The sequence below is a fragment of the Pelobates fuscus genome, chromosome 4 (assembly GCF_036172605.1).
Source record: "Pelobates fuscus isolate aPelFus1 chromosome 4, aPelFus1.pri, whole genome shotgun sequence".
NCBI lineage: Eukaryota > Metazoa > Chordata > Amphibia > Anura > Pelobatidae > Pelobates > Pelobates fuscus.
The window spans coordinates 1,682,658-1,707,235 of record NC_086320.1 but is presented as its reverse complement, the minus strand read 5'-3'; the positions used below and the strand labels follow the sequence as shown (position 1 = coordinate 1,707,235).

Genomic DNA, 24,578 nt, shown 5'->3' with positions numbered 1-24,578 from the left:
ACAGTGCTGGGACTGGGGGAAACATTTCCAGAAGGCACACACAGTGCTGGGAATGGGGGAAACATTTCCAGAAGGCGCACACAATGCTGGGACTGGGGGAAACATTTCCAGAAGGCACACACAGTGCTGGGAATGGGGGAAACATTTCCAGAAGGCGCACACAATGCTGGGACTATGGGGAAACATTTCCAGAAGGCGCACACAGTGCTGGGAATGGGGGAAACATTTCCAGAAGGCGCACACAATGCTGGGACTGGGGAAACATTTCCAGAAGGCGCACACAGTGCTGGGACTGGGGGAAACATTTCCAGAAGGCACACACAGTGCTGGGACTGGGGGAAACATTTCCAGAAGGCGCACACAATGCTGGGACTATGGGGAAACATTTCCAGAAGGCACACAGTGCTGGGACTGGGGGAACATTTCCAGAAGGCGCACACAGTGCTGGGACTGGGGGAAACATTTCCAGAAGGCACACACAGTGCTGGGACTGGGGGAAACATTTCCAGAAGGCGCACACAGTGCTGGGACTGGGGAAACATTTCCAGAAGGCGCACACAATGCTGGGACTGGGGAAACATTTCCAGAAGGCACACACAGTGCTGGGACTATAGGGAAACATTTCCAGAAGGCACACACAGTGCTGGGACTGGGGGGAAACATTTCCAGAAGGCGCACACAGTGCTGGGACTATAGGGAAACATTTCCAGAAGGCACACACAGTGCTGGGACTGGGGGAACATTTCCAGAAGGCACACACAGTGCTGGGACTGGGGGAAACATTTCCAGAAGGCACACACAGTGCTGGGACTGGGGGAAACATTTCCAGAAGGCGCACACAGTGCTGGGACTGGGGGAAACATTTCCAGAAGGCGCACACAGTGCTGGGACTGGGGGAACATTTCCAGAAGGCACGCACAGTGCTGGGACTGGGGGAAACATTTCCAGAAGGCGCACACAGTGCTGGGACTGGGAGAAACATTTCCAGAAGGCGCACACAGTGCTGGGACTGGGGGAACATTTCCAGAAGGCACACACAGTGCTGGGACTGGGGGAAACATTTCCAGAAGGCGCACACAGTGCTGGGACTGGGGGAAACATTTCCAGAAGGCGCACACAGTGCTGGGACTGGGGGAAACATTTCCAGAAGGCGCACACAGTGCTGGGACTGGGGGAACATTTCCAGAAGGCGCACACAGTGCTGGGACTGGGGAAACATTTCCAGAAGGCGCACACAATGCTGGGACTGGGGAAACATTTCCAGAAGGCACACACAGTGCTGGGACTATAGGGAAACATTTCCAGAAGGCACACACAGTGCTGGGACTGGGGGGAAACATTTCCAGAAGGCGCACACAGTGCTGGGACTATAGGGAAACATTTCCAGAAGGCACACACAGTGCTGGGACTGGGGGAACATTTCCAGAAGGCACACACAGTGCTGGGACTGGGGGAAACATTTCCAGAAGGCACACACAGTGCTGGGACTGGGGGAAACATTTCCAGAAGGCGCACACAGTGCTGGGACTGGGGGAAACATTTCCAGAAGGCGCACACAGTGCTGGGACTGGGGGAACATTTCCAGAAGGCGCACACAGTGCTGGGACTGGGGGAAACATTTCCAGAAGGCGCACACAGTGCTGGGACTGGGGGAAACATTTCCAGAAGGCGCACACAGTGCTGGGACTGGGGGAAACATTTCCAGAAGGCGCACACAGTGCTGGGACTGGGGGAAACATTTCCAGAAGGCGCACACAGTGCTGGGACTGGGGGAAACATTTCCAGAAGGCGCACACAGTGCTGGGACTGGGGGAAACATTTCCAGAAGGCACACAGTGCTGGGACTGGGGGGAAACATTTCCAGAAGGCTGGGACAGTGCTGGGACTGGGGGGAAACATTTCCAGAAGGCGCACACAGTGCTGGGACTGGGGGAAACATTTCCAGAAGGCGCACACAGTGCTGGGACTGGGGGAAACATTTCCAGAAGGCGCACACAGTGCTGGGACTGGGGGAAACATTTCCAGAAGGCGCACACAGTGCTGGGACTGGGGGAAACATTTCCAGAAGGCACACACAGTGCTGGGACTGGGGAAACATTTCCAGAAGGCACACACAGTGCTGGGACTGGGGGAAACATTTCCAGAAGGCACACACAATGCTGGGACTGGGGGGAAACATTTCCAGAAGGCACACACAATGCTGGGACTGGGGGGAACATTTCCAGAAGGCACACACAGTGCTGGGACTGGGGGGAAACATTTCCAGAAGGCGCACACAGTGCTGGGACTGGGGGAAACATTTCCAGAAGGCGCACACAGTGCTGAGACTGGGGGAAACATTTCCAGAAGGCGCACACAGTGCTAGGACTAGGGGAAACATTTCCAGAAGGCACACACAGTGCTGGGACTGGGGGAAACATTTCCAGAAGGCACACACAGTGCTGGGACTGGGGGAAACATTTCCAGAAGGCACACACAGTGCTGGGACTGGGGGAACATTTCCAGAAGGCACACACAGTGCTGGGACTGGGGGAACATTTCCAGAAGGCGCACACAGTGCTGGGACTGGGGGAAACATTTCCAGAAGGCGCACACAGTGCTGGAACTGGGGGAAACATTTCCAGAAGGCACACAGTGCTGGAACTGGGGGAAACATTTCCAGAAGGCGCACACAGTGCTGGGACTGGGGGAAACATTTCCAGAAGGCGCACACAGTGCTGGAACTGGGGGAAACATTTCCAGAAGGCGCACACAGTGCTGGGACTGGGGGAAACATTTCCAGAAGGCGCACACAATGCTGGGACTGGGGAAACATTTCCAGAAGGCGCACAGAATGCTGGGACTGGGGGAAACATTTCCAGAAGGCACACACAGTGCTGGGACTGGGGGAACATTTCCAGAAGGCGCACACAATGCTGGGACTGGGGGAAACATTGCCAGAAGGCACACACAGTGCTGGGACTGGGGGAACATTTCCAGAAGGCACACAGTGCTGGGACTGGGGGAAACATTTCCAGAAGGCGCACACAATGCTGGGACTGGGGGAACATTTCCAGAAGGCGCACACAATGCTGGGACTGGGGGAAACATTTCCAGAAGGCACACACAGTGCTGGGACTGGGGGAAACATTTCCAGAAGGCACAGATGGGTTTGAGGAACACATTTTCGTCAGACACACACAGAACTGAGATGAGCGACACATATATAGAAAGCAAACAGGTTTCATATTGGGTGATACAGTAACACCATACGCACTTAGTGCTGGTATTGAAACTGAGCTCTATTTATGTGTTGTTACAGTGGAGTCTAATGTCTAAGAGCTGGATTGTTTGCATTGGTGACTTGGGTTTAAATATTGTCATGGGTTTTATTTCAATGTTTGTTTTTTCAGATAAAAACAAACAATGATTGAGATATTACATGCATTACATATATTACATGGATCCACCAATAATAATGTGAATATATTCACTATTGCATAATAACTCCACAGAAACTCAATCAGTGAGATTAATGAAGTTTATCCAAATTGCAATAAGGGCATTCACTAACTATTTTAAGCTAATATAAATTGAATAGCTACATTATGAGCAGAAAAAAGCTCGTCAAAATCCCTGAAACGCATGTGCATAGAATTAGCTAAAAACTGTCCTCAGGAATCGAATGGACAACCTTTGCATTAGATATTCAAAGCACTTCCTCAAGTTTATACAAGTCCTGTTTGTCAATGAGGTTTTAAGACTTTTTAACTATCATACACTTGGTGTCCAATTCAGACGGCCTGCTGGAGATTAAATGGGTCAGTTAAATAGATCACCTCTGTGGTGATCGAATACTGAGCATCTCTGAGGTGATTTCTGGTTGGACAGATTTAAAAAACAACCTAAATATCACACATGCCCAGGTACCCTTAACAGCTTATCCAGATAGTCAGCCTTCATTATCAGTAGTTTTGGAAGGAAATTAGGAAATGTTATAGCACTGCAGTGCTGTATTGGGTATGTTTGCAATTTATAATGGAAATTAAACCATGCCACCAACGTCAGTAATTTACTGTTTTACCAGTTGCAATTGTCTCCCTGTCTATATATTCTGAAAATAATTATCTGGTGGGGCGTTGCTGATTACAAATTGAAACTCCAAGCATTGGTAGCGAGAGTAAAAAAAAAAAAAGAAAGACCAGATTTTCAGTCATTTATTTAAAAACAACTAAGAATATGATTAAATGGTATGAAATGCTTAAATCAACCCAATTGGTTGTCTGGTGGCCGCCTGATATCCCCAATGTCCCTTTTTGGGTGGCAAATATGGATTCTCTAAAAGATGGCCTGCATACTGGTCTGTCTTTTTAGGGCTGTCATAGACTGCTAGGGTGGATTTCACAGACATTCACTTTCCCTGATACAGCTTCCATTTTGAATCGGCTCCACCAGCTTTTCCTATCCTCCATTAACAGGTTGCCCATCCATCCAAACATCAACTTTCCTACCCCTTCATTACCCAGGCTTATATCCTTCCGTTCCCCTGCTTACAATCCCTCCAGTCTCCAGGCGTGGACACATAGATTTACATAATCTTATCACTCAACCAATGCAATAAAACATTTATAGTTTAAATACAAAATACAAATGATAATCTAACACTATGTTTGGGCTCTTGTATTCAAAAATCACACTTCCTCAGAAAGGTACAGTAACAGATGTCCTGTTCCTGAATATTACTTTTATGTTTGCCTGGATCGGTATATGAACCCAACCGAACAGATTTGCCCCAGCTGGTTCGTATACCGAATATTGTACCGAACCCTTGGACCACCCAAAGCAGTCGTGTGCCGCCAATTGACCCAATTAACCAATTAACCACTTGCTCTAACCGTAACTCTAAGTGGTTCACTGGGTGGCCGTCGATTCGTATGCGGAAACACGTGGTGGCGGCCATCTTGTTTTGTCGACCGCGTCCAGCGGTGTTTGGTCTTCGAGTGAATGGAACTATTTTCGGAAACTCAACGGCCCGAACACCGAGACTTCCAGGATCACCTAGTTTCGTTACAAAGCATCAGAAAGAGGCAGCGTTCAGTGAAAACTAACTCCTGAACAAGAGGGACACGGCTAGCTTTCCCACGAACAGTTATTCTGGTAATTTTGTTATATTTGAAGCCCATGAAATATAACCGCACAGTCTGATTCTATGAAACTATTCTGGGCAGGAGCCTCGTGTGCGGTCGGTTAGAAATAAGACTTCCATACGAATCCCGAACCCCTGAATCGATCTAGGTGATTTTTAGATATGTTGCTCACCCAGATCAGGGCTATCAGGGGGTATACTTTTTATGGGGATATGATGTGTTTTGGGGGTACTTTGAGATTGTCTATAAATTATGTTCCTTTTCGTCTGGAGATTATTGAGTTGATAGAGCAATTGACTTAATTATCTCCCAGGCAGAGGGGAAGGATTGTATGTTCTGTATGGGAGTGTCACACTGTATAACCCTGTTATTATTGGTTGCCAATTCTGTATTGTAGTCCCCCACAAGGTCCATGTGGGAGTTCCCCTTGCATGGGGACTTGCATAAAAGGCCAGTGTGGCTACCATTAAACCAGTTCACTTAACCCTCAACACGCAGCCTCGTCTCATGATTATACTGCTATAACCACTAGCTCTTATAAGAGCTCTACGGCTATATTGGATTCCTGGTCTGCTTGGATATCGACTGGAGAATACTGCAGTGTTACTCAGACTAGGGGAAAAGGACTTCTCTGACGATAGATACCCCTCCTCACTCGGGGTAACCGTCACAGGTACCCTTATTATAATAATAACAACTCAATCATTGTGCCGTCTACATATGTTCCTTGGGGTGTAGGTAGGGATTTGGGGTTCATTTGACAAAATTTGCTGCCCTCTAGGAGGTTAGAGATACTGAATCTAGAGGCTTAAATGGACACTTCCGACCCCTAAAGAAGTTTCTATTGCTGAAGTGCTTTATGTAGGAAAAGTGTTTCCTCTTTTTTTTTAAATTTTACAAAAAGTTTCACATAAAATCACCATGTTGCTGATTTCTATTATCATTATGAGTTAAATAGGAGCCAAACAACTATGTAATAATAAATGGCTTCATATGATCACTATCCTGCAATAAAATAAATTGTTTGCATGATCAGCCATATTCTCAAAATCAATGCCAACATTTCACAATTCCTGCCAGGGTATGCAAACTGTATACAGCCAAACTGTGACAAAACGCCATCACTGAATTGCCATCACATGCCCACATGTACCCACTGCTCATCCGTGGGACGCAGGCGACCAATCAGAGAAGGAGCGCCCGTTTAAACAGGTTTTCCCGTCCTTTCTTCTGATTGGGCGGCGAAACCCCTCTCTTCCCTGGGCGCCAATTGGTGTAATCGAGTTTCGCCCCCTTTCGCTTGACTGGGTGGCGAAACTCCTTTCCTCCCAGCGAGCTGATTGGCGCGATTTGGTTTTGTGCCTTTCAGCTGATTGATTGTTGCTTGGTTTGGCGCGAAGTTTTAATCCACCGGACTAAACCAAGCTACTTCATGGAACTAATTTTGGGTATGTACAGATCTGCGAGTCCCAGATTTTAAACGCTGATATCTTGGGCTTTGTACATCAGGACTCGGGGCTATCTAGTGATATAGGTTTTATCAATGTGACCCCTTCCCTTCCCTGGGCGCTGAGCCCCAAAGGTTACCCCCCCTGTATGTAATGTGTTTTAATATACATCCCGGTGTACTGTTGGTATCTCCCAGAGCAGGAGATGGCTATCTGTAACCCTCTTGCCTGGGTTTGTGTTGTGTGGAATGGAGACCCCCTGCCGGGGTCCGTGCATAAAAAGCTGTATGCTTCAATAAAGATTGGCCAGTGCTTAAACCTCCAGAACTGTGTGTCGTCCGTTTACTGGAGGTGAGGAAGATTTAACCCCTGTGTCCGCTGGAGGGAAGGAAGATTTAACCCCTGTGTCCGCTGGAGGGGAGGAAGATTTAACCCCTGTGTCCGTTTACTGGAGGGGAGGAAGATTTAACCCCTGTGTCCGTTTACTGGAGGTGAGGAAGATTTAACCCCTGTGTCCGCTGGAGGGAAGGAAGATTTAACCCCTGTGTCCGTTTACTGGAGGTGAGGAAGATTTAACCCCTGTGTCCGCTGGAGGTGAGGAAGATTTAACCCCTGTGTCCGCTGTTCCCACTTGCAGGAGATTCAGCGGGGAAAGTCCTTGCAATGAACTCACTGCTTATTTGTGTGTTTTCTCCTGGTATTATGTGTTCCCACTTGTATTTCTATGGCTTTGGTGTATTGTGCCGGTATATGCCTCTCCCCCTTCCCCTGCTTTTTGTGAATGTAGTGTCTGCCTCTTCCTCTCCCAACTTTCCTCTTCCTTTTCCTGTCACAGCAGGACATTGACACAGAGACACTGCCAACCCAGTTTAACCTTAATGCTTTGTCCTTCCTCCTCTCCCTCCCTTCAGCTTCTTGGGCATGAAATCCATGTTGGTTTGTGTTGGAGACCCTATGTAGGGGTCTATGTCTGTAAAACCATGTGTAACAAAATAAACTGAGTCATTCTTGTTATACCCTTCATCTAGTCTAGGCTTATGTTTGGGTAATTGGGAGCTATAATTATTGCATCCCGTCACCAGACCCAACACCTTTCTCACATATTATAAGATAAATAGTGTTACGGTTGCCTCCAGGCTGGCTGGAAGTTGGACTGTAGAAAGGATGCTCCTAGCGCTCACCAAAGGACCATCAGCACCGTAGACACCATAACTACTGCGTAGCCACCATAAGTACTGTAGACTCCACGAACCACCGTTGCTGGACTGGTATCTCGCCGTCTGCTCTGCACCCTGGACCTACGACCAGGCTCCAGGTTCCAGTAGGTGAACCTCTTCCTTCTGTAGCCGCTGGGGATCTGGGTCACCTGCCCAGCATCCCTGTAGGGCCGGTAGAGAGACTGCGGTCCCATCTCCACCTGCCTGCTGGGGGTCCTCCCAGGACCAGTCTATGAGACCTGCTGCCTCGGGTACCTCTGGCGGTGGTTAGGGAAGGAGACCGGTTGTCTCTTCCCTCTGCACGGTGCACTGCCGCTGGGGAGGGAGGTCGCTGCTCTCCTCTCCCTGTAACTCAGGCTGCCGCTGGGGAGGGAGGTCGCTGCTCTCCTCTCCCTGTAACTCAGGCTGCCGCTGGGGAGGGAGGTCTATGCTCTCCGCTCCCTGTAACTCACTCTGTCGCTGGAGACTGGGTGTCCATACCCCCACACTCCACAATTGGTACTCAAAGTTCCCTGCTGCTTGGTTCTCAGCATTCAACTGGCGCATCACTTGATGGACCACCTCATTTGAAGGGTTTGGGCCAAACCAGATCAGCCTCTCCTTTACTACCCTCATGAAATAAGCGCCCTCACAGCGCTGTGTCAGGCGGATTTGCAATTCACTGGCCACTTTCCAGGGCCTTGCTTGCTCCATGTTGCTGTAGGTAGGGATGCTGCGCAGTGGCTAGCGTTGCCCTCAATAACTCTCATACGATACCAGTGCTGTTGGGGTGCTGCTCCTTGCGCTAGGACGCCATCCCACCGCTGCCACCAAATGTTACGGTTGCCTCCAGGCTGGCTGGAAGTTGGACCATAGAAAGGATGCTCCTAGCGCTCACCAAAGGACCATCAGCACCGTAGACACCATAACTACTGCGTAGCCACCATAAGTACTGCAGACTCCACGAACCACCGCTGCTGGGCTGGTATCTCGCCGTCTGCTCTGCGCCCTGGGCCTACGACCAGGCTCCAGGTTCCAGTAGGTGAACCTCTTCCTTCTGTAGAGCGAAGCAGGATCAGGAACAAGAGCTCTTACAAGAGCTCAGTAGCTAAGGGAGTATGAAGAGCATAGCAATCCCTGTAGTGATTATAGCTGTCCCCTACAAACATGAGTCAAGGCTGCGAGTTAGAGGGTCAAGTCATTCTGTTTATTGGCACCAAAATAACCTTCTTTTATGCAGGATCCCCTTAGATAGGACCACCCACAGGGCGTTACAAAAGAACCAATCACATACGTACATTACATAAAACACTCCCAGTAATTACACACAAAATCCTCCCCTCTGCCTGTGATATAATTATATTACACAAGGGATTAACATAATTATCACAGACAGTAAAAATAAAGTTTTTACACATACCCTGTAACTTTAAAACCATACATCCAATCTTACATATTTAGAATCAGCAACCTTTAAATATATACATAACCAAAAATCACACAAATCCATCCAGTGGATAAAAAGATAGACGGAAGTCCTTTATGACCGACCGCAAGCACATTTTCCTGCCCAAAACAGTTCCATAGATTTGGGCTGTGCGGTTGGTCAATTTCATGCAGAAAAACGACTAAGTCCCATTCGAACGGGCGTTCGAATCTTCGAACGGGACTTAGTCTCTGCAGGAGAAGGTAAGGGTCAGCGGTGTTCGCGGAAATACACACACCGCTGACCTCGTTCGAATGAACAAAGATGGCCGCCGCCACGTGTTCATTTCCACAAACAGCGGCCACCCAGCGCTCGGCAATTAACCTGCAGTAACCTCACAGCCTGGGAGGTAAGTTGCCTGCACACTTCAACTTCTGGGTGGTCCGCCTGTGTGGTACTTGGTTCAGTAAGCCCCATTTACGGAACCAAGTGGGAGAAAGCCAGGGACACAGTATATTAAAGGTTTGGGGACACCGTCTTAAAGGGGCATTGTTCAACAAAGTCACAATATGTCCCCAGACGGTTCTTAAAGGGCCATACACACCCAGTAAAAGTCCATAATGTTTTTAAAGGGCCCAATCTCCCAGGGCCATAGTCATGCGGGAGGAGGCTGGCAAATAGGCTTCTCCACAATCCAGGGAATCAGGGGAATTTATCATTTAAAGGGCCAGTTACAAATAGCAGTTTGTAACAAATAGGTATTAGCGCTTATATATAGATTAGATGCAAATTAAACAAGATATTGTCAAAACACGTTATATTCAATAGAAGCTGAACATTAGTGTATAACTTTTCCAAATAATACAGACAAATAGCAATAGGTTTAAGAATATAGTTTAATAGAAACAGAGAATTTCTCAGATTTTCTGTTCTCTCTTTTCTTCTATGTACCCATTGACGATTTATGAACATGCACCTGCTATTTGCGAGCACATGTAAGAACGATAAAACAGATTGATATGAACTCCAGGTAAAAATAGAGTTATTATCCTCCATGAAGCGAGTTTTATTGGTTCATTAAAAACTGTCATTATCCCACGAAAAGGCTTGGTACTATGCAGGAATGAGGCATGGACTCACAGGAATACATCCAGGTTAACCAGGTGAGAGTGTCCATCAGTCATTTAACATAAGGTACCATATGGAGGCTTGGACCACATACGTTTTACCGGTAAATGGTAATTACATGGCAGTGGAAAATCACCAGCAACCATTCACCCCATTTAGAGGGTATATAAACAAGCAGTGTGGAACTAAGGATTATTGAATTATACACCCTGCCGAGGAAGCTACAAACAGTAGTGAAACGCGTTCCGGTATTTTACATGGACATTGTCCCTTTAGTGTTTTTATAATTGTTAAAGAAAATCTATACTTTTATCCTTGCTTCCAGTTTTCCACTACTGCTTACTACCTACAAGGGAGTGCGGTTCCTAACTACACAATACTCTACGATAGAGCCATAGAGGCTCTATGTATGTAAGTACCCACTTGGCAGCCTGATTGTATGCTATTCTACCATCAACCTTGCTACCCTATGTTTGCGTTTGATATATCTCCCCCAGGACAGAACACATATTCCCTGTAGGGGTGGGTCGCCTGTACGGACCCAAAAGCTATTCATACCAGAGCTAGGTTTTTAGCTCTATGTTTGTGAGTTTTTATGATCCACATTTTGTATATATATCCTGCATTTGTAAAATCTATACTATGTTGTATTATTTATATTTATAGGTCTTGATTCCATCAGATAAATTACCTATATGATAACGAGGTTCAATCTTTTACTATTCCAGAGGTGATTATTTAATTATTATCTGTTTTATTTGTTATAAGCGCTGCATTCTTAAACCTATTACCTTTCTCACATATAACCCAAACCTTACCAAACCTTCATCCGTCTCTCAGATATAACCCAAACATCACCAGACCCTCCACCCATCCCTCACATTTAACCATTACCTCCACCCGTCTTTCAGATATAATCCAACCTTCACCAGACCCTCACCTCATCTCTTCTATGTTGCCAATCCCTCACCAAACTCTGCTGCACCCATCTCTTAGATATAGCTAAATCCTCACCAGACCCTCTGTCTCTCAGATATAAGCCAACCCTCACTAGACCCTCCACTGTCTCTCAGATATAACCCATCCTTCGCCAGACCCTCACTCATCTCTTCTATATTGCCAAACCCTCACCAAACTCTGCTACAGAGCCTAATTCTCGCTAGACCTTCCATCTATCTCTCAGATATAACCCAACCCTCACCAGACCCTCCACTGTCTCTCAGATATAACCCAACCCTCACCAGACTCTCCACTGTCTCTCAGATATAACCCAACCCTCACCAGACCCTCCACTGTCTCTCAGATATAACCCAACCCTCACCAGACCCTCCACTGTCTCTCAGATATAACCCAACCCTCACCAGACCCTCTACTGTCTCTCAGATATAACCCAACCCTCACCAGACCCTCTACTGTCTCTCAGATATAACCCAACTATCAACAGACCCTCCACTGTCTCTCAGATATAACCCAACCCTCACCAGACCCTCCACTGTCTCTCAGGTACAACCCAACCCTCACCAGACCCTCCACTGTCTCTCAGGTACAACCCAACCCTCACCAGACCCTCCACTGTCTCTCAGGTACAACCCAACCCTCACCAGACCCTCCACTGTCTCTCAGGTACAACCCAACCCTCATCAGACCCTCCAATGTCTCTCAGGTACAACCCAATTCCCACTAGACCTTCTATTTATCTCTCAGGTATAACCCATCTATCAATAGACCCTTCACATGTCTCTAACACAGTGAATGGCTTCATAGCAGATGTAGTTCTTACTTGAAGGGATGGAGCTGACATCATCATACTCTGAGGAGGAAACATACGACCTTGGAGAATTCATTAAATCGAGATTTCCTAAAACAAAGAATATGTCATTGAGAAGACAAAAGGAAGAGAAATAAAAATCATGAAGGATGTAAAAACAAGCAGGGTCATTCAGTAAGAGAGGGCTGGCATTCAGTAAGTTTTTTAATGAGGATCCAACTCTCCCTTATTTTAAGGAGTCATTGGATTTATGAGCGGTTGACGATACCTAGGGATCAAAGGGCAGCACTCACAACCTCCACTACAATCACTGGAGAGCTGGAGGCTCCCAATGCCGTGCTTAGCTAACTGGAGGAGAGTGATGAGTTTCCATTACAGTTTGGAAGTTGAAGGGGGCTGTCATTTATAACAAATTTACAGTATTAAATGGGTGAAATGTATTTCTGGCAGAGATTTCCTGACTTTACGAGCTAGTATTCATTTCTGGATAATTCTGGGTACATTGTTCTTTACGGATTAAAATGCGTGAAAGTAAGAATGAGGATTAAATGTGTGTCTCCGTTATGGATTTCATAAATATGACAAATTTATTAAACAGTTATTTAACAATGAAACACTGAATGATGTTTAGTAAAACCATTTTTTCACATTAATAATTCAACAGTGTGTAACTTTGTACAATTCCAAAGATTGTGTTGCACAGAGGGAACCCATTCTGCTACCATGCCTGGCGCACCGTGGATTGTTTCCGCAGTCCCTCAGAGGTATTCAAAATAAAATTCAGAAAGCTTCACAGAGAAGTCCAAATAGGAAGGAGCTTTATTCAGGATCAGGAGAACAATTTGATATATGACTTGTATGATTAAGGCTCTGTAACGTTATTTGAACAGTTTTAGGTTTCACCCTGACATTGAGACACTGGCCTAGTAAGTCTCTACAGAATGAACTTTATCTGGATGGAGAAAATCTGGTGGAAGTGACCAAATTCTGACCCCGAAGGCAATTCTCATATTTACTAAAGCCAAACACTGTTGGAATTTGGTTTGGCCGAGCGAATCCGTAGCAATCTGCCGGGTGCATTTGGAGTCCGAATTAAATTGGTGCTTTCTCATCCAATTTCACAAAGAACATGCAAGTGATCAATAATTTGATGTGCTGTTTACCTGCGGGCAGTGCTAGCCAGCGAATAACATTTTAAATAACCCTCAATGCTACAAGGGTCAATTTTGTGGCTGCTGGCCAGCGCTTGTTAGCCAGCGACACATTAAATAAGTTAAAATGGAATAAAAACAAGGAAAAAATGGGGGTCAATAAGAACCCCCACTTCTATAATGGAAGTTTTAAAAATCTCACTGCCATCAGATATTCCAAGATGGGGTTTATGTACTTAACGTTTAAAATTAGCAAGATGGCATAGTGCCCTGCCTGGTGCCCCCACCCATGGACATTTGGTGGGAGACTTTGAAATAAATAATGGGATGTGGGCACTGGTGCATTTTTAATTTGTGCTGCCCTAGGCATGAAGTTTAACCTAAATTTACCCCGCCCCTTCCTGTCAAGGCCACACCTCTTCCTGTTAAAAACTAACACACGCTTTAAAGGAACACTATAGTCCCCTAAATGACTTTAGCTAAATAAAGCCGTTTTAGTGTATAGATCATTCCCCTGCAATTTCACTGCTCAATTCACTGTCATTTAGGAGTTAAATCACTTTGTTTCTGTTTATGCAGCCCTAGCCACACCTCCCCTGGCTATGATTGACACAGCCTGCATGAAAAAAAAAACTGGTTTCACTTTCAAACAGATGTAATTTACCTTAAATAATTGTATCTCAATCTCTAAATTGAACTTTAATCACATACAGGAGGCTCTTGCAGGGTCTAGCAAGCTATTAGCATAGCAGGGGATAAGAAAATCTTAATTAAACACAACTTGCAATAGAGAAAGCCTAAATAGGGCTCTCTTTACAGGAAGTGTTTATGGAAGGCTGTGCAAGTCACATGCAGGGAGGTGTGACTAGGGTTCATAAACAAAGGGATTTAACTCCTAAATGGCAGAGGATTGAGCAGTGAGGCTGCAGGGGCATGTTCTATACACCAAAACTGCTTCATTAAGCTAAAGTTGTTCAGGTGACTATAGTGTCCTTTTAACTAACATACACACAGACACACCCACTCACTGACCGGGGCACTGTCAGGATCGGGACAGGGATCCAACACGCAAAGTACAAACAGGTACAGGGTACGTATACCGGACCTTAGAATGGCCGGACTAACGTACAGAGAGTATAGAGAATGGTCAGAGACAAGCCGAGGTCGAGGGAACGAGAGGACAGGTAAGCGAGTAACAAGCCGGGTCAAGGATAACAGAGGTAAACAGAGTAAGATAAACAAGCCGGGTCGGAACCAAAAGGATAACTGAAAAACACCAGAGCACTGTGTGACTAGACAGGCTAGAACCACGACAGGGCAATAAGCAACAGGGCGAAGTATGTTTAAATACCCTGGCTAGAGAGGATAGACACGCCTCCGACGAGTCCTGATTGGTCTCCAACGGATTGAGTGACAGGTCGTTCCGGATTGGCGTCATGACGTCGGTCTCCGGGCACCATGCTACATAAGGAAGTAACTCCCTCTCGGCCGGCGTTTATGTGACCGGGTCGACCGCGAGGAACAGGGGAAACATGGCGTCCGGACGGATAAACGTCTAAGTCTCTACCTCTCTCGGAGGTAGAGACCACAGGTACCCTGACAGTACCCCCCCTCTCAGATACGCCCACCGGGCGGAAGGAACCGGGACGAGATGGGAAGCGGGAGTGATACGCCCTGCGGAGACGAGGAGCATGAACATCCTCTTGAGGTACCCAACTCCTCTCTTCAGGACCATAACCCTTCCAATCGACCAGATATTGAACCTTCCCCCGTGAGATTCGAGAATCAATAATAGAGTTAACCTCATACTCCTCCTTACCCTCCACCTGAACAGAGCGAGGAGGGGCTGTTGTGGAGGAAAATCTGTTGCATATAAGTGGTTTCAGCAATGAAACATGAAACGAGTTAGGGATGCGTAAGGTAGTAGGAAGAGCTAGACGGTACGCAACTGGATTGATTCGAGTCAGCACCCTGTAAGGACCAATATAACGGGGAGCGAACTTCATGGAGGGCACTTTTAAACGGATGTTCCTTGTGCTCAGCCATACCCTATCACCTGGAACAAAGACCGGAGCCGCCCTTCTACGTTTATCAGCGTGTTTCTTAACCAGCATTGAGTTGTGCATAAGGATTTGTCGAGTTTGGTCCCACAACTTCCTCAAATTGGCCACATGAACATCAACCGACGGCACCCCCTGGGAAGGAGAAGCCGAAGGAAGAATAGACGGATGAAAGCCATAATTCATGAAGAAGGGGCTTGAATGAGTAGAATCGCAAACGAGATTGTTGTGTGCAAACTCCGCCCAAGGAATCAAACCGACCCAATCGTCCTGGTGTTCAGAAACAAAACATCGTAAATATTGTTCAATTTTCTGGTTGGTACGTTCAGCAGCTCCGTTAGACTGAGGATGATAGGCAAAAGAAAAGTTCAACTTGATACCTAGTTGTGAACAGAAGGCCCTCCAAAATCGGGAAATAAATTGAGAGCCTCTGTCAGATACAATTTGGGAGGGTATCCCATGTAGGCGAAAAATCTCCCTAGCAAATATCTCTGCCAATTCGGGAGAAGACGGTAGTTTAGGCAGAGGAATGAAGTGAGCCATCTTAGTGAATCTGTCAACCACGGTGAGAATAACAGTCTGTTTTTTAGAGATAGGTAGATCGACAATAAAGTCCATGGCCAAGCAGGACCATGGTTTCTCTGGAACCTCTAAGGGATGCAGGAATCCACATGGGAGTGTATGGGGTTGTTTGGTTTTAGTACAAACCTCACAAGCAGCGATGAAATCTTTAGTATCTTTACGTAAAGCAGGCCACCAGAAGTCTTTGGAGATCAAAGCAAATGTTTTGCGAATACCAGGATGTCCCGCCATCTTGCTGTTATGGAGACACTGCAACAGTTCCAGTTGAAGAGCAGGAGGAACGAAATGTCGACCCGCAGGAGTCTGTTTAGGTGCTAGATGTTGCAGCTTAATGATCTTGGCCAGTAACGGGGAGTGAATCCTGAGATTCGTATTAGCAACAATATTGCATTTCGGAACTATAGAAGAAAGAACCGGTTCTGGTATAGTAGAGGGTTCATATTGGCGAGATAAAGCATCGGCTTTAGAGTTCTTAGAACCAGGTCTGTAAGTCAGCACATAATTGAAGTGAGTTAGGAATAAGGACCAACGTGCTTGCCTAGAAGACAGGCGCTTGGCCTCCCCAATATAGGACAAGTTTTTGTGGTCCGTCAAAATAGTAATAGGGTGTAAGGTCCCCTCGAATAAATGTCTCCACTCCTTTAAGGCTTTAATGACCGCTAACAGTTCCCTGTCACCGATGTCATATCTGCTCTCAGGCCCAGAAAGTTTCTTGGAAAAAAAACCACACGGGTGTAGTGGTTTATCCACCCCTAACCTTTGTGACAGAACCGCACCTACTCCTGTCTCAGAGGCATCGACCTCGAGTAGAAACGGCAAAGTCGTATCAGGATGGACTAAAATAGGAGCAGAAGCAAAAAGTTCTTTGAGATTCTTGAAAGCAACGAGAGCTTCAGTAGACCACGTCTTAGTATCCGCCCCCTGTTTGGTCATATTGGTAATGGGCGCAATAATAGACGAGTAACCCTTAATGAAACGCCTATAATAATTGGAGAACCCAATAAACCTCTGGATAGCTTTGAGTCCCTTAGGCAATGGCCAATCTAGAATAGACTGGAGTTTGTCAGGATCCATCTTAAAGCCTTCTCCAGAAATCACGTATCCCAGAAAATCTATCTGGGTCTGGTCAAAACTGCATTTCTCCAACTTACAGTATAAACCGTGTTGCAGAAGTTTGTGTAACACCTTTCTGACTTGTCTATGGTGAGTCTCAATCTCTCTAGAGTGTATGAGTATGTCATCCACGTAGACAATAACACAATCATGTTGGAATTCCCTAAGAACTTCGTTAATCAAATCTTGAAAAATTGCAGGTGCGTTACAAAGACCAAAGGGCATGACCGTGTACTCATAATGACCATAGCGGGTATTAAACGCTGTCTTCCACTCGTGACCTTGCTGAATTCTCACCAAGTTATATGCCCCTCTGAGATCCAACTTGGTGAAAATTTTAGAATCCTTTAGCCGGTCAAAGAGCTCGGTAATCAGGGGAATAGGATAGGCATTTCTGATGGTTATTTTATTCAAACCTCGGTAATCGATGCAAGGTCTGAGTGAACCATCCTTCTTTTTAACAAAAAAAAAATCCAGCCCCGGCAGGAGAGGAAGATCTCCTAATGAATCCCTTGTCTAAATTCTCCTGAATATACTCCTCTAAAACAGCATTCTCTTTAGTGGAAAGAGGGTATACATGACCCCTGGGCGGCATGGTACCAGGTAGGTATCGACCGATTATCGGTTTTACCGATATAATCGGCCGATATTCGTTATTTTCGGAAATATCGGTATCGGCCAATATAGCTACCGATATTGCCGATAATACCTCCTAGGACCGCCAGGCTCATTACAAGCCCGGCGGTCCTGGGGGGGCCGGCAGCAAGCGCTGACTTACCCTCCCAGCAGCTCCTGCAGCTCCATGTCTAAATCTCGCGAGACCCGCGGCTGCAGAGCGTTGCCACGGGTTACCATGGCAACGCTCCACGCAGCACTAAGGGACGCGAGATTTACACTGGGGAGCTGGAGGAGCTGCTGGGAGGGTAAGTTAGCGCTTGCTGCCAGCCGCCCCACAGTACTTAACAAGCCACCGGACCACCAGGGAATACTATATCCCCCCCTTCCTGGTAAGAAGCAGGTGGGGGGGGGGGGGGAACTAAAAGAAACAAAAACAATACAATTTAAATATAAAAAAAAATTATAATAAACAAAAAATCCCCCCCTCCATTTTACACAAATTACATCACTACACAAACACACACACACACACACACACACACACACACACACACACACACACTCACTGCATGACATACATACACACTACACAGACACACACACACTGCATTACATACATACACACTGCACAAACACACACACACTGCATTACATACATACACACTACACAAACACACACACACTGCATTACATACATACACACTACACAAACACACACACTGCATTACATACATACACACTACACAAACACACACAAACTGCATTGCATACATACACACTACACAAACACACACAAACTGCATTACATACATACACACTACACAAACACACACACTGCATTACATACACAAACTACACACTCACACAAACTGCATTACATACATACACACACACTGCATTACATACATACACACTACACAAACACACACACACTACATTACATACATACACAGTACAAAAACATACACTGCATTACATACATACACTACACAAACACACACACTGCATTATATATACACACTACACAAACACACTGCATTACATACACACACACTACACTCTATACAAACACACACTGTATTACATACACACACTGCATTATATACACACACTGCATTCACTTTACCCACACTACACACACTGCATTCACTATACACACACTACACAAACACACACACTGCATTCACTATACACACACTACACAAACACACACTCTGCATTCACTATACACACAGTACACAAACACACACTCTGCATTCACTATACACACACTACACAAACACACACTCTGCATTCACTATACACACACTACACAAACACACACTCTGCATTCACTATTCACACACTACACAAACACACACTCTGCATTCACTATACACACTCTGCATTCACTATATATATATATATATATATATACACACACACTACACAAACACTCACTGCATTCACTATACACTCTGCATACACTATATATACACACTACACAAATACACACTGCATCCACTACACACACAGCTCCCCTGTCTAAATACACTTCATCCACTACATGTGGCATGTATATTTTGTGCATTTACCGTTAGAAAGAGTTTATTTTTTCAAAATGGTAAATGTACAGAATATCGGCAAGTTATCGGCTATCGGCATGAAAGTTCACAGCTTATCGGTATCGGCTCTAAAAAATCAATATCGGTCGATCCCTAGTACCAGGCAACAGATTAATTTTACAATCAAATGTCCTGTGTGGGGGTAGTGTATCAGCGTTCTTCTTGTCGAACACTGCTTTTAAGTCCAGGTATAGAGAAGGTATCTGTATCCCCTTAGACTGGGTAGAACTGTCTGGTGTGTTAATTACAGCCAATGGGGATACCCTGCGTAAACACCTCTCTTGACAACTCTGACCCCATGAGAGTATTTCCCCTAACTCCCAATCGATAATAGGATTATGTCTCCTTAACCATGGGTACCCCAGAACTATGGGAACAGAGGGAGACGAAATGAGCATAAGTGATAAGTTCTCCTCGTGTAAGATACCAACAGTTAGGTTAATAGGTATAGTCTCACGCGAGATAACAGGCTCGAGTAGCGGTCTACCATCTATGGCCTCAACGGCCAAAGGTATCTTTCTTAACTGGGATGGGATAGTGTGTTTAGTAGCAAAGGCTTGGTCGATAAAATTCTCAGCAGCACCGGAATCTATCAAGGCCATGGTCTTTAGCACTCCCTTCTCCCACGTTAAAGAAACTGGTAACAGCAACCTGTGATTTTTATAATTATGAGTAGAGGACAAAATAGAAACACCCAAGGCCTGTCCTCTAGAGAAACTTAGGTGCGGGCGTTTCCCGAGCGAATAGGACAATTCAGGCGCAAGTGACCTCTGACTCCACAATACATACATAATCCCTCCCTTCTCCTGTATTGTCTCTCCTCCTCTGAAAGGCGAGTATTGCCTATCTGCATAGGTTCAGGAAACAGTGAGGTATTGGAATCAGGACTTTGAAATGCGGGTGCTAACTTAAAGGTAGGTCTAAGGTTCCTCTCTCGAGTGTTCTGTCTCTCTCTTAAACGCTCATCAATGCGAGAAATGAACGAAATTAAGTCCTCTAAATTATCAGGGAGCTCCCTTGTAGCAACTTCGTCAAGGATAACATCTGATAGCCCGTTCAAAAATACATCTATATAAGCCTGCTCATTCCACTTGACTTCTGCCGCCAGAGACCTGAACTCTAGTGCATAATCCACAAGTGTTCGGTTCTCCTGTCTCAGGCGCAACAGTAATCTGGCTGCATTGACCTTCCTACCAGGCGGGTCAAAAGTTCTTCTAAAGGCAGCTACAAAGGCATTATAATTATAGACTAACGGATTCTCATTCTCCCACAGAGAATTAGCCCATCTCAGAGCCTTATCAATGAGGAGTGTGATAATGAATCCAACCTTTGCCCTATCTGTAGGGTAAGAGCGAGGTTGTAATTCAAAATGAATACTGATCTGGTTTAAAAAACCACGACACTTCTCAGGTGAACCACCATAACGTACTGGTGGGGTAATACGGGAAGAGGCACCTACAGTGGCTACCTCTAGGCCTGAATTTACAGAGGAAATTGGAGTAGTACGCGTCTCCTCTGGTGGGTTATTAGCACGAGATAATAACGCCTGTAGTGCTAAGGCCATTTGGTCCATTCTGTGTTCCATGGCGTCAAACCTGGAATCAGAGGGACAAACCTGACTGTTTGTACCTGCAGGATCCATTGGCCCTGTCGTAATGTCAGGATCGGGACAGGGATCCAACACGCAAAGTACAAACAGGTACAGGGTACGTATACCGGACCTTAGAATGGCCGGACTAACGTACAGAGAGTATAGAGAATGGTCAGAGACAAGCCGAGGTCGAGGGAACGAGAGGACAGGTAAGCGAGTAACAAGCCGGGTCAAGGATAACAGAGGTAAACAGAGTAAGATAAACAAGCCGGGTCGGAACCAAAAGGATAACTGAAAAACACCAGAGCACTGTGTGACTAGACAGGCTAGAACCACGACAGGGCAATGAGCAACAGGGCGAAGTATGTTTAAATACCCTGGCTAAAGAGGATAGACACGCCTCCGACGAGTCCTGATTGGTCTCCAACGGATTGAGTGACAGGTCGTTCCGGATTGGCGTCATGACGTCGGTCTCCGGGCACCATGCTACATAAGGAAGTAACTCCCTCGCGGCCGGCGTTTATGTGACCGGGTCGACCGCGAGGAACAGGGGAAACATGGCGTCCGGACGGATAAACGTCTAAGTCTCTACCTCTCTCGGAGGTAGAGACCACAGGTACCCTGACAGTACCCCCCCTCTCAGATACGCCCACCGGGCGGAAGGAACCGGGACGAGATGGGAAGCGGGAGTGATACGCCCTGCGGAGACGAGGAGCATGAACATCCTCTTGAGGTACCCAACTCCTCTCTTCAGGACCATAACCCTTCCAATCGACCAGATATTGAACCTTCCCCCGTGAGATTCGAGAATCAATAATAGAGTTAACCTCATACTCCTCCTTACCCTCCACCTGAACAGAGCGAGGAGGGGCTGTTGTGGAGGAAAATCTGTTGCATATAAGTGGTTTCAGCAATGAAACATGAAACGAGTTAGGGATGCGTAAGGTAGTAGGAAGAGCTAGACGGTACGCAACTGGATTGATTCGAGTCAGCACCCTGTAAGGACCAATATAACGGGGAGCGAACTTCATGGAGGGCACTTTTAAACGGATGTTCCTTGTGCTCAGCCATACCCTATCACCTGGAACAAAGACCGGAGCCGCCCTTCTACGTTTATCAGCGTGTTTCTTAACCAGCATTGAGTTGTGCATAAGGATTTGTCGAGTTTGGTCCCACAACTTCCTCAAATTGGCCACATGAACATCAACCGACGGCACCCCCTGGGAAGGAGAAGCCGAAGGAAGAATAGACGGATGAAAGCCATAATTCATGAAGAAGGGGCTTGAATGAGTAGAATCGCAAACGAGATTGTTGTGTGCAAACTCCGCCCAAGGAATCAAACCGACCCAATCGTCCTGGTGTTCAGAAACAAAACATCGTAAATATTGTTCAATTTTCTGGTTGGTACGTTCAGCAGCTCCGTTAGACTGAGGATGATAGGCAAAAGAAAAGTTCAACTTGATACCTAGTTGTGAACAGAAGGCCCTCCAAAATCGGGAAATAAATTGAGAGCCTCTGTCAGATACAATTTGGGAGGGTATCCCATGTAGGCGAAAAATCTCCCTAGCAAATATCTCTGCCAATTCGGGAGAAGACGGTAGTTTAGGCAGAGGAATGAAGTGAGCCATCTTAGTGAATCTGTCAACCACGGTGAGAATAACAGTCTGTTTTTTAGAGATAGGTAGATCGACAATAAAGTCCATGGCCAAGCAGGACCATGGTTTCTCTGGAACCTCTAAGGGATGCAGGAATCCACATGGGAGTGTATGGGGTTGTTTGGTTTTAGTACAAACCTCACAAGCAGCGATGAAATCTTTAGTATCTTTACGTAAAGCAGGCCACCAGAAGTCTTTGGAGATCAAAGCAAATGTTTTGCGAATACCAGGATGTCCCGCCATCTTGCTGTTATGGAGACACTGCAACAGTTCCAGTTGAAGAGCAGGAGGAACGAAATGTCGACCCGCAGGAGTCTGTTTAGGTGCTAGATGTTGCAGCTTAATGATCTTGGCCAGTAACGGGGAGTGAATCCTGAGATTCGTATTAGCAACAATATTGCATTTCGGAACTATAGAAGAAAGAACCGGTTCTGGTATAGTAGAGGGTTCATATTGGCGAGATAAAGCATCGGCTTTAGAGTTCTTAGAACCAGGTCTGTAAGTCAGCACATAATTGAAGTGAGTTAGGAATAAGGACCAACGTGCTTGCCTAGAAGACAGGCGCTTGGCCTCCCCAATATAGGACAAGTTTTTGTGGTCCGTCAAAATAGTAATAGGGTGTAAGGTCCCCTCGAATAAATGTCTCCACTCCTTTAAGGCTTTAATGACCGCTAACAGTTCCCTGTCACCGATGTCATATCTGCTCTCTTGGAAAAAAAACCACACGGGTGTAGTGGTTTATCCACCCCTAACCTTTGTGACAGAACCGCACCTACTCCTGTCTCAGAGGCATCGACCTCGAGTAGAAACGGCAAAGTCGTATCAGGATGGACTAAAATAGGAGCAGAAGCAAAAAGTTCTTTGAGATTCTTGAAAGCAACGAGAGCTTCAGTAGACCACGTCTTAGTATCCGCCCCCTGTTTGGTCATATTGGTAATGGGCGCAATAATAGACGAGTAACCCTTAATGAAACGCCTATAATAATTGGAGAACCCAATAAACCTCTGGATAGCTTTGAGTCCCTTAGGCAATGGCCAATCTAGAATAGACTGGAGTTTGTCAGGATCCATCTTAAAGCCTTCTCCAGAAATCACGTATCCCAGAAAATCTATCTGGGTCTGGTCAAAACTGCATTTCTCCAACTTACAGTATAAACCGTGTTGCAGAAGTTTGTGTAACACCTTTCTGACTTGTCTATGGTGAGTCTCAATCTCTCTAGAGTGTATGAGTATGTCATCCACGTAGACAATAACACAATCATGTTGGAATTCCCTAAGAACTTCGTTAATCAAATCTTGAAAAATTGCAGGTGCGTTACAAAGACCAAAGGGCATGACCGTGTACTCATAATGACCATAGCGGGTATTAAACGCTGTCTTCCACTCGTGACCTTGCTGAATTCTCACCAAGTTATATGCCCCTCTGAGATCCAACTTGGTGAAAATTTTAGAATCCTTTAGCCGGTCAAAGAGCTCGGTAATCAGGGGAATAGGATAGGCATTTCTGATGGTTATTTTATTCAAACCTCGGTAATCGATGCAAGGTCTGAGTGAACCATCCTTCTTTTTAACAAAAAAAAAATCCAGCCCCGGCAGGAGAGGAAGATCTCCTAATGAATCCCTTGTCTAAATTCTCCTGAATATACTCCTCTAAAACAGCATTCTCTTTAGTGGAAAGAGGGTATACATGACCCCTGGGCGGCATGGTACCAGGTAGGTATCGACCGATTATCGGTTTTACCGATATAATCGGCCGATATTCGTTATTTTCGGAAATATCGGTATCGGCCAATATAGCTACCGATATTGCCGATAATACCTCCTAGGACCGCCAGGCTCATTACAAGCCCGGCGGTCCTGGGGGGGCCGGCAGCAAGCGCTGACTTACCCTCCCAGCAGCTCCTGCAGCTCCATGTCTAAATCTCGCGAGACCCGCGGCTGCAGAGCGTTGCCACGGGTTACCATGGCAACGCTCCGCGCAGCACTAAGGGACGCGAGATTTACACTGGGGAGCTGGAGGAGCTGCTGGGAGGGTAAGTTAGCGCTTGCTGCCAGCCGCCCCACAGTACTTAACAAGCCACCGGACCACCAGGGAATACTATATCCCCCCCTT

At 46.2% G+C, this 24,578-nt stretch overlaps 1 protein-coding gene across 2 annotated transcripts in view; it reads right to left on the bottom strand.

The window, feature by feature from the left end:
• The window catches only part of LOC134608233 (CD5 antigen-like), a 515,634-nt gene that overhangs the window by 26,120 nt on the left and 464,936 nt on the right, over positions 1 to 24,578 (bottom strand). For both annotated transcript variants that reach the window (XM_063450897.1, XM_063450898.1), the window contains one exon: positions 12,105 to 12,182. In XM_063450897.1, coding sequence (XP_063306967.1) covers positions 12,105 to 12,182 — 78 coding nt within the window. The remainder of the gene's footprint in view (positions 1 to 12,104; positions 12,183 to 24,578) is intronic.